This window comes from Bombus bifarius, unplaced genomic scaffold, assembly GCF_011952205.1.
Source record: "Bombus bifarius isolate JDL3187 unplaced genomic scaffold, Bbif_JDL3187 scf7180000010064_frag, whole genome shotgun sequence".
Lineage (NCBI taxonomy): Eukaryota > Metazoa > Arthropoda > Insecta > Hymenoptera > Apidae > Bombus > Bombus bifarius.
The window spans coordinates 1-11,952 of record NW_022885495.1 but is presented as its reverse complement, the minus strand read 5'-3'; the positions used below and the strand labels follow the sequence as shown (position 1 = coordinate 11,952).

The following is an 11,952-nucleotide window of genomic DNA, read 5'->3' as shown; positions in this document are numbered from 1 at the left end:
CTATTCATCCTGAAAAGGTAGAGAAAAATAAAGGTGCTGCGAATAAAATAAATGAAGAAGAAACAAGGGTAACTAAGGAAAAGGATTCTAAACATTTTCAAGCTGAAGAAACGCAAGTTCAACGAGCTCAAAGAAATCAAAAGGGAGAAAACAGGGAATCACCAGTCGAAGATATATATAAAAACTTGAATAAATATGCTAGCCATTGGATTATAATTGGATTAAAAATACTTTATTGGTTACTACATCTAATATTTGACGTAGGTAACATAGTAGGTAGTGCTGATCTTATGATTCCCCCAGGAAAATATGAATGGTATCACACTATACTATATACAAAATATTTTTGGGTTAATATGGCTGCGGCACTCTCAAAAATTTGTATCTTAAATGCTATTAGCAAGCAATTGGATAATTGGATCAATGTCAGTAAACCTGTGTCTTGGCGTAAAATAAAAACTAAAATGAAGGAAAGGAACGAAATTCTCCCCGCACAAATTAATTTCGGACATCTAGCCAGAGAACCTATTGGTGAAGTAACAATCGAAGAGAACACGGAACCAACATGCGCAGAATATCTCGAAGATCTGTTCAATAAAATTAACACTGTACAACGAATGGCAAGAGAAAATTTGATAAAATCCAAACTAAGACTAACGATCGACGAATTAACCCTCAAGATTTTAAAACAGGAGATTCGATATATCTACTAAAAGAACCTAGTAAAGGAAAATTCTCCGATCAATATACTGGACCATACAAGGTGCTAGAAATCTTGCAGAACCAGAACGTCAAGATTGAAGTAAAAGGGATTCCGCGAACAGTGCACTTAAACAAGCTAAAACTAGCGCATAACCGAAATAAGCAATGAATAAAGTGATTTCAGTGGGCAACGTAGTGCAGTAGTGTATGTTGTAGTGCTGTTCGTCGAATAATACAGATATCGAACACCTAAAAGAGAAAAGGAAAAATTATTATATGTACTCTAATTATTGTTTGAATATAAAACGTGTTGATTCAATAAATAATTAAAAGAGTGAAAGTGAAAGTTACCTTGCGAACAAGTGATCAACAAACAAGAAAGTGTACGTGTAAGTATAGGTTATGGATCGTTGTTCGCGGAACATAATGTATGACAGCTACCTAAAATAAGTGAATAAATTAGTCTCAATTGTCTCAGTACAAAATACAAGGTTACTAAGTGTTATAACTATATTATGGATAAATCAAAAGGAAGTGTGACATTGTTCGTCGAATAATACAGATAGCGAAAACCTAAAAGAAAAAAAAGGAAAATTATCAGGTGTACTCCAATTATTGTTTGAATATACAACGTGTTGATTCAATAAAAATTAAAAGTTGAATTAAAATTGAAAGTGAAAGTTACCTTGTGAACAAGTAATCATCATACGAGAAGGTTTACGTGCAAAATAGGTTATGGATCTCGGTTTGCGAAACACCATGTACGACAGCCAGCTGAAAAATAACTTCAACTGCCTTAATGCAAAATACAACAGTACTAAATGTTATAACAATACTATGGAAGCATGGCACTGTTCGTCGAACAACACAGATGGCGGAAACCTGAAAAGAAAAAGAAGTTTATTACAAATGCTCCGATTACTGTTTGAATGTAAAACGTGTTAGTTCAACGAATAACTAAAACAGTGGAAGTGCAACTTACCTCGTGAACAATTAATCACCATACAAGGAAGTGTACATGCATGAATGTCGCAGATTAACAAGAAGAAATAAAATAGCTGATAAGTGTAGAAAGTGGTTAGAAAATAATTAAGATAGATTAATTGAAAGTAAAAGGATATCTTATTATGTATTAATCTACGTAGTATTGTTATATTATTATATCTAACATGTAGAAGTGGATTTTGTAATACACAATAGCGGTCGCACACACAATGCATTATACACATATTAAACTAAATAAACTAAACAGTACCTTTATGGCCACAGATATAAGACGATTGAAGACAACCGTAGTAAGTATCCAAGGCATATCGAAGAATCAGGTGATGTTGTGGGAATGATCTAGGTAAGTGATGCAGCATCGGAAGAGTAGAATCTGAAGAATTACAGACAATGTTAATCTAACAAGTAGGTTTTAATCACTAATAAGGGAACTAACTCATATCATACACAAAATAATAGCAAATAGCAAGTACATGCAATAATAAATTAATAGGGAAAATAAGAAAGGTTAATAAACACAGGAATAGGTTAGAAATTAATCAAGATAGACTAACTAAATATTAACAACATGACTGAACTCGGTGCAAAGGAATAAAGTTACGTTACACAAAATATCTGGTAACACAATACACAAAAAAAAAGAAAAAAAACATTAACTAAATTAAACAAGATTTATATAAATGCGAGTCACGTATAATCAAAACAATGACTATCGAAATTCGAAAACAACACAATCTATGCTATCGCATTAAGGTAGCACACGGTATTGACACACACAATATCATGAAACACAAACAATATTACAGAAACACTACAAAATAAACTATAATGATTAACAAATTAACTATTTCAACAACACGCTACTGTTGACATTAAACAAACGATACACGCAAGCGACCATGTTGAAAATTCGTCGCACGCACCCCACACATACGCACCCCAACACAAATAATAGCCAATACAATGTAATACAGCATTATAATAGCAATGCTAGGTACTGAACACAAAAAAGAAATAATAAAAAAAAAAAGAAAAAAAAGAGAGAGATAAGGAAAATATATATAATAAACAACAACTAACATAACCATAACATATTATATATTATACCACATACAGGGATACAGTATTTGTACAAAGGGATAGGTCCGAACAAAACTTATAAAAAATTATAAAATATATATATTAACTGTTTTCATATGTATGTCCAGAACAGGTGGCGAGTTCATCAACCCTAACATAGAGGACTCAGACGGGCCCGTACCCGCATTCGATCTGGAAGCGACGGAGGATGTTCAGTCTTGCCTCTGTGTTCGGTTGATACGTTCTGTCTACCATTTAGATAACGGTCATCTTTGTCAAGACTGTTTCGATAACTTAGATCCAGACCACCAGGACCTATGTGACGACCCACCCACTCATTTCATATGCGGAGTATCTGCAAGAACACGAATATCATACTGTCGTATGTGTGATATAAACCTAGCGGACCTACAACCCGCTATATCATGCCTCCAATGCATGATCGTTTACACTAATCTAACTCACCTTGAAAGAAACTTTTTAGTTCAAGGAATAGCAATCCGCGCCGTAGAACTATAAAGTACTTGTATGCTACGCACAAGACCAAATACTGATGCTATCCACCTAAACAAACGACATTTATAATTATGCATATAATTTTCACTTATGTTTACCAATATATATATGCACGCATGTTGTAAAGTAGGCGATATCTATGACACTCACTTCCATTGATAATCCGAGTGACTCGTAAAATAAGTCGTCATATTTACCATTACACGCACATATATATATATTCAAAGACAAGCTATAATTGTAATATCTATTCCTATAGATAATATATACTTATATATTTATAACGATAAAACAAATCTCATCTATATTACTTACCAATACGTATGCATATACGTATATAATTATAACCCAGGTAACATTCATGGTATTTATTTTCACCGATAATAAGTTTTAACAAAAAAAAAAAAAAACATATAAATATAAATTTTTTTTTATATATATTAATAATAATAAAAGATTATTCTTATTTCTAATAAACTCGAGAGTAAGAAACAATTTAATAAATTGTTAATAGGAAGATGAATCGCCTGGTCATCGTACTTACCCTCATCAAAATAGCATACGGCCTGGTAGGATATGACTGCAATGGCAACCACCTCAACGTTACCACTATCTCTCTAAACTCCATCGGGGACTGCAGCATACAGCCTACAATGACTGAAACCCAAGATATTTATATACAACTACTTCAACTCTCAGAATTTGAATTTACCAACGTAAGGCAATGCAAGGTGCAAATAACTCGAATTGTATATTACTGTGGCATGCACTCTCACACGTCGGCAGTGCATAACGGATTCGCCGAATACCTCCATGAAACAACCGACCAACAATGTGCAAGGATGCACCAAGACGGCACGTTTTCACTTGGACCACAAAACCTTATAGTTGGCCTAAAAGATAATGCAACAGAAACAAGGTCGCTTGTCCTAGCCGGCAAGCTAACAGACGACGACAGCTGCCAGGGAACACAGTATGTAGACCCATACGGGAGCTGGGAAAAGGTCGTCGTACAAGCAACAGTAAGGATAAGTTTAAAATCAGCAGTTGTGCCAGTACGGATCGAGGCGAACAAAATTCTACTGAAATCAGGAACAGTATGTACCTTTAGCGAAGGAAACTGTCTAGACGCTGAAGACGGATACACTTATTGGCAACCACAACCACCCTCACCATGCAAATTTGATCAGTACGATGTGCTATATGAAGGAATTGCTACAAAGATCCAGGAAATAAAAACCAACAGAGAATCAGCACAACCAGTTTACGCACTAACAACGCAAGAAGTAACATTTGCACTGACTAAAACCGGAGAACAGCCACTGTGTGGATATACCCTACTATCCACCGAACACCCCAAATAGTTGAAACAACAAGAGAAAATACGTTTATCTCCAAAAGCAAGACAGCAGTCGAAAACTTGGACATATTCGCATACGTCAACTCAAAATTCATTTACGTAGAGAAACATATTAAACGACAAATGACAACATTGTACCATGATATACTGACACAAAGATGTACCACACAGAAGAAACTAATAGAAAATGCTTTAAGCTTAGCAATCTTACTGCCCGATGAATTTGCATATACCATATCCAAAACCCCAGGACACATGGCCCTGATCGCAGGAGAAGCAGTCCACATAGTCAAATGCATTCCGGTACAAGTAAAAGTACGACATACAACAGAATGCTACTCGGAGCTACCCGTTTGGCAAGGGAATCGCACCGCATTTTTAACGCCAAAAACACACATCCTAACGCAACACGGAAACCACAGAGAATGTAGCGCGGTACTACCTACGCTATACAATATCGACGGACTCTGGCACAAATTCGTACCAAAACCCATGGAAACAATTGCACCACAGGAACTCCGCCCGGACGTACGCCAAACGTGGCAATATTCAGCACCATCGTCGTTGGCCACGAGCGGAATATATACCCAAAAAGACCTCGATGCACTACGGGACCACGTCATGTTCCCGGCAGAAAAATCTGCAGTTTTGAACACATTGGCCAGAGGAGCAACAGGAAAAACAATCGTCCCTGGAACAGTAAACATCCTGGGAATGATGGACGAAAACACATTAACGACAATAGCAAAAAATACCGTATCAAGCTTATGGATTGGTTTTATGGAATTTGGAACTGTCAGTGCAGCAATATTTGGAATACTTGTAATATTTAAACTAATCAAGACGATAATAGATATAGCCATACACGGATACCAGTTACGTGAAACTTACGGATGTGGAATCGCCCTATTAGGAGCAATATGCGGCTCAGTTACCCACCTGCTACTATACCTCAAAAGAAAACGAAATATCGATGATCAAACAGCACAACCTCAAGGGATATCGATAACACCGGTAGTCACTTAACAACCAACGCCATCTACCTCCGCCTTGAGCGAACTCAGAGACACCATCAGTCAAATTTCCTTTGGAAATTTGAACTCCAAGGGCGGGGGTGTCACGTCCCGCGCTCCGCACGCGCCGTAACAAGAACAAGAAAACTATTCTACACAAAACGCGCGAATAAAGATTTGAATGCACAAACGAACACACGGCGCTACGAAACTAAAGGAAGGATTAACAAAGCGAGGGCGACTAATAAATCCAACCAGTATAAAATAAAATAAATAAAACCAGCTAACGGATTGAACGAGTTACGAACCAAACAAATAAACCAGGAAATAAGAATAACTACAAAAAGGGAAATAATTGAAGCGCCAGAAATACATGTATATATAAATATATTTTAATCAATCAACTTGGAGAGTTACATATAAGTATAAACATATATGCTAGATATGTAATAAACTAGTAAATATTAGTGTTAGTGCTTATAATACTATGCAACAAATACAATATTATCAATTTATGAAATATAAGTATATACGAAGTTAAAAACTAATAGTCTGACGAATACATAAAACATACAATATTGCATTATTAAAGAAATAAAAGTTACATTGTCAGAAACATATATATATGTGTGCGCATTCTATTAAACAGAAACATACTTAAAACTAGCCTACGTTCCGGTAAAGAGTTATAAAATAAGAACTACGCTACAAAACATGCATGTCTCTATATAAACATATAAAAATCTATATTCTAAACTACTACTAATCTATGTGCATTCTACAATCTGAAATACATACTTAAAACTAGCCTACATGCCGGTAAAGCATTATAAAATAAGAACTACATTATGAAACATGCATGTCTCTATATAAACATATAAATAATCTATTTTCTAAACTACAACCACTATTAATAATCTACAAAAGAAATAGAACACACAACGCAACACTTGGGACCAAGCGACAACCTGTCGACAGGCCAAACGCTCAAAATAATTAACACCGCAACGACTTGAGGAATTGCTTACAGAAATTCTGTCATCAAGCACAAATATGTAAACACACATAAAACGCACAATAATCTAGAAACAAAACCTTCAATACTATGTTGTCACAATACAAAATATATATGTATATATGAAATCAAATGATTGACACATAACCTCAAATACACAACACAATATCACAAAAGAATCTAAATGAAAATCACTTTGCCAGAAATATATACATATATACGTGTGCGTGTGCGTGTTCTATCTTATTAAAAGAAATTAATATAAAATAAATAATTAACATTTCATTTCGTACGAACACTACATGAACGAGAGAAATATACATATAAATACGTGTATATATATATATATATATGTATGTGTGAGTGCATATGTTTTATATTATCGAATACTCTATAAAATAAACTACTCAAAACAATAAATAACGCAATCGAAGAATTACAAAACATTAGCCATATTGAAGTGACACACAACATAAACATATATATATATATATACATATTATACTATTGTCACTTTAAAACAATATTAATAAATAAATGTTCTAATTGCGGTAGAATAAGGAAAAACGAGCGACAGACGAAAAATTACTTCGATATCAAACAAAACTAAAGACCCGTCACTAAAAACTTTACTGATGACATTTATGAGCAGCCATGTTGGATTTACACGCGTCATGGCGACAGGAATATTAGGGATTAATGGAAGTCAGGCGCGAGAAACAAATCATGAAAACACATTGTTAACACTTTTCTTTAATAAATTCTATGCGCAACTACAAATGTAAAAAAAAATATATATATATAATTAATTAAAAGGGGGGAAATATAAAATTGAAAAAAATAACAAACGTAAAATAGATAACCTAACACTATCACATTCAAAATATATATATATATATATATATATATATATATTGAACACAAAACAAAATACATCAAAAAATTAATAATAATAAGGAACATCAAACAGCGAACCAACGAAATTGAAGCAGCTACACTAAATCAAAATCGAAGCAAGGAGCTCCGGGATAAAGTTCGCTGAACTCACGCCTACACCAATAGCGCACAACAGGGGAAATTCCCTTTCTCCCAGAAGCATGGTGACGAAGATGTGCCTCCAAAACCTCTTCGGGAATTTCATTCGCAAAACGAACTTTCACGCAACGATCGGTATCAACGATTTCAACCAGAGGGGGTTCCCTCTCCAATACGACGGTCTCTGCATCGAAGAAATTCTCGTCGAAAGTAACCAAATCGTCAAAGCCCAATTTCGACACGGCCTCGGCACCAATGTTGAATAGTTCCTCCAACCACTCTGATACTCGTGGTTTATCACAGGGCCGCATGCGTTTGATTGGTCCTCCCGAGTCGCCCAAGGGTTCTTCGGAATCCCTCTTTCGCTTGGGCTGAGAACAACACGGTATATTTTAAATAAAACGAAACAGGACGAATCAAGCGGACTAAGAACAAGACTAAATACGTACCAGGGAAGTCTGGAAAGGAACCTCTGATGGAAACGACTCCGCAAACATTGTTCGAACGTCGATCACCGAAGCCTAGGGAAATAGCAAAAAAGGAAAAAACAATCAAAATCACAAAAACAACCTTAATATGCAAACATCCAAACTTACGCAAAACAACTCGAAGGAGGAGGTCCTTGTTATGGGAGAGCAGCGGAGTTGCGTGTGTTTACCCAGTAAACATTGAAATGATAATGATGCTGCAGCCACCAGCCCTTCCACGCGCCGAAGAACACCGGTAATTCCCACGGTACAGCACGTGGAAGTTTCTCGTGGAAAGGACTAGATCAGCGTGGAATGCTTCAAATCTCCTAGACGCTAGCTCAGCGGAACACAGGACTGATAAAAACTAAGTCGAAATATGGAATTTGCATTTTGTCACGTACGATTCCAAGAAGCCCAAACTGCAACATCCCGATTCCCACGGAAGCGTACCCCCAGTGGACCACCACCCCGTGGGGGATGGCATTATAAATAAGCGTAGCAACATAGCGCAGCGCTCATTATTATTCTGGTGAACATTCTTATTACGGTTCATTATTCTTTGTTCATTATTATAGTGTCCATTCTTCTTATAATTTGCGTTCGTTCATTTTTTATAGTGTTCATTCCTTACGGCTCATTATTCTTCGCTCATTAGTTTGTTCATAATTCTTGTGATCGTTTGTTATTACGGCCCATTATTAATTTATTACTACGTTCGTTATTGCGCTCGTCACTGCGTTTAGAAATTTTGTATAGTATTTTGCGTTTCGGGGTCTTAATTTTTTCGGTCAAGAAAAGAGAGTCGCGACTAAGTAAAAAGAAAATTTTATCTTTGAAGTCCTCATTTCATCGTTTAAACACAAACGCGCATTGTAATTGCGGTATTAATCCAGCTAAGTGAATTGCTCAGTCTGTATTAAAATAGATAAATAAAGTAAGAGTTGATAGTAAACTATATTCGAGTTCAAATAATAAACCCAACAAAACTTCGACGACCACCGGAGCGGCTGAGGCAATGGCACCAGACAGCACCTACTCCTCAAAGTAAGAAAATTAATTTTGAAAATTTCCTTCTTCTCTGGTAATCTCGTTGCCCTCGAGAATTGAATTAGAACTTCCTATCATCGATTTCGTTTTATTTTCGTGAACGGTTTTGAAGATAGAATCATTGTTTAAACTTTTAACAAAAGAGTTGTCCGCTGTGTCGGCTTGTGCGAACGGTGTTTTCAACTACTGAAACATCCACTGATCTTCGCATTCCTCCTCCCATTGTTGGTAAAATATTACCCGCCTTTGGGCAAGGCTTGCGAAATCACACAAGTCCCGCACAGAAAGGACTATTAAATACATCGTCGGGGTCAATCGAAAATTAAGAACAATACCGGCATTGCTATTAACTGATATTCTTGCCATCATTGCATGCGATTGTAAGAGAGATATAACAGAACAATTTCCCTTCGAGAATTTAACCAAAGGATCGTTCGCTGTGTTGGCTTGTGCAAACGGTGTTTTCGCTTATCGAAAACACCCATCGATCTTCGCATTCCTCCTCCCACTGTTGGTAAAATATTACCCGTCTTTGGGCAAGGCTTGCGAAATCACACGAGTCCCACACAGAGAGGATCGTTAGAATCATCCCCGATAATTAAACTCAAAAGGCAAGAAAATCGTGGTGACAAAATCCATCGTAGTAAATGAATTGAGTTTCGGTCCTAACGGCAAACTACTACAGCGAAATTAAAAGAGAAGAAGAAGTCAAACGTAAAAATAAATTTATATAAAACAACGAAAAATCTCACATTCCTATCCAATCCAGCAACGCTAAAATATACATTATCTAGCTAATAAAATATATATATAATAACCTAAGCCATTTTACATTCAAATAAAAATCCGTTCAACGAGGAAAAATATTTATTCTACCCAGCTTTAATCCTCTCCCGTGCTAGTATCCCTGCGCATAGCAGGTTAGCCGAAAAGTGGAATTCGTTTACCAGTTGCATTAAGCGTCAGTTAACGCTACCCATTAAGCGTAAAAGAAAATAATAAAAATAAAATATTTTGAAATAGTCCTTAGACTATTTCTGGTGGCAGCAACTACCGTATTAATTAGAAATCTAAATCAGTATTAAATACACAATAATATCATTTCAATTTATTTCCCTTCCGATTAAATTCAAAACTCAAACTATAAAAAAAAAATTTTTCAGTAAAATTTAACTTTAGATTTGATCGATTTAAACAAATAGATACGTAACAGAGTAAAGTAATAAATTTTTGGTGGCAGCGGTGGGATACGCTCTACGGAGGATTAAAGTTGGTTTAAACGGTTCGATTCGCTCCACAAGGGATTAAAGTTGTCACGATTATCGATAAAATATATACCTAAGAAATAATGTCGACTAAATTAGAATCGTTGGACAAAGGCATGATCTTGATGTTATCGGAAAAACTTAAAGCATGGGATGCGAATTTTCGCGACATGAGTACAACAATGAATAAATTACAAGACGATGTGCGTTCACTGAAAATAAAAAAGGAAATCAAGACACCCGTATCATCGCCGATAATTTCCCAAGCGACAATACCGATAGAAGTTAATCCCCAATCAATTAAGTTAAAAGATGCAATAGAGACAGTACCAGTGTTCGACGGACATCGACCCTCGGTATTTCGATTTTTAAGAGCATGCGAGCGTGCACGAAACATGGTTCCTAGGCATCAAGAATCTCAGTTAGTAAAATTATTAACGAATAAGCTTCGCGGACACGCGTTTCTCGCCGTAGAAGACACAGAAGTAATAAGTTTAAACGATTTCGGGAATAAATTAAAAGATATGTTCGGTCCGGGAAAAATGGTTAACGAATATAAAGGGGAATTAGCTACAATATTTCAACGACCGGGAGAAGATATTTTGGACTACATAGAACGCGTCAAAGATCTCAGGCTGGCGATAATGAACGGGGAAAGGTACGAGTACGGCACCGTATTTCAAGATAGGATAGATCGAGACACGAGGGAAGCTTTCGTTAAGGGGCTCCCAAACGAGGTGTATTTACGAGTAAAGATAGCAGGATACCAATCCTTGGACGATGCGTACCGCTAAGCCGTGAAAGCAACACGAGAATTAAAACAAGTGAACAATAGAATTCGATACCAACGTCCGACACCTTCGGATAATTATAACCAAAACAACGCTCATCCACCATACAATAGTATCTATACTGTAAACATCCGCCAGGACTGGAGATTTGTACCGCCGTCGCAGAAACATCTAAACAACCCGGGAATAGAAGAAAATGTCAGGAAAGAAACAAGAGCAATAACTTGGGAAGAAAAACGCATAAATAAATACCTCGATAGAGATCTAAATCAAAAGAGAGATGCTGATCATTTCAACCAATCAACTTTTCAATGCAAACACCATTCTGTTGCTGTGATAAGGGATAATGTCACGTTAAATAATAAAAGGACGCACGGTGCCATAGACAGGATCATGAGTGAGAAATTTTCTGAGTTACCAAACAAGATAAATAATATTAGTGCCAAAGAACTTTCAGACAAAGCAGAAACTAGGAAATTGAACGACGAGACGACAGGCAATGCTTATCCACTGCCTAACTTCACAGAGATATTGGACCCGCTGGGAAGTGCAAATCGCCTCTCCACGTTCAACTTGGCAAAGATACAAAAGCAAGACTCCACGAATTTCGTGAATGTTTCAACCATAATAGGAAAAGAGATAGTGAGTGCATC

At 36.3% G+C, this 11,952-nt stretch overlaps 1 protein-coding gene across 1 annotated transcript; it reads right to left on the bottom strand.

The window, feature by feature from the left end:
• Window positions 1-2,788: 2,788 nt before the first annotated feature.
• LOC117216035 lies at window positions 2,789-8,661 on the bottom strand. Its single transcript, XM_033462571.1, has 6 exons — window positions 8,323-8,661; window positions 8,176-8,247; window positions 7,740-8,097; window positions 3,848-3,960; window positions 3,253-3,351; window positions 2,789-3,142 (listed from the first exon to the last, which is right to left on the bottom strand). Exons 2-5 carry the CDS (start codon window positions 8,221-8,223, stop codon window positions 3,319-3,321), a joined length of 552 nt encoding a protein of 183 aa, XP_033318462.1. The 5' UTR covers window positions 8,224-8,247; window positions 8,323-8,661; the 3' UTR covers window positions 2,789-3,142; window positions 3,253-3,318.
• Between the last annotated feature and the right edge of the window lie 3,291 nt (window positions 8,662-11,952).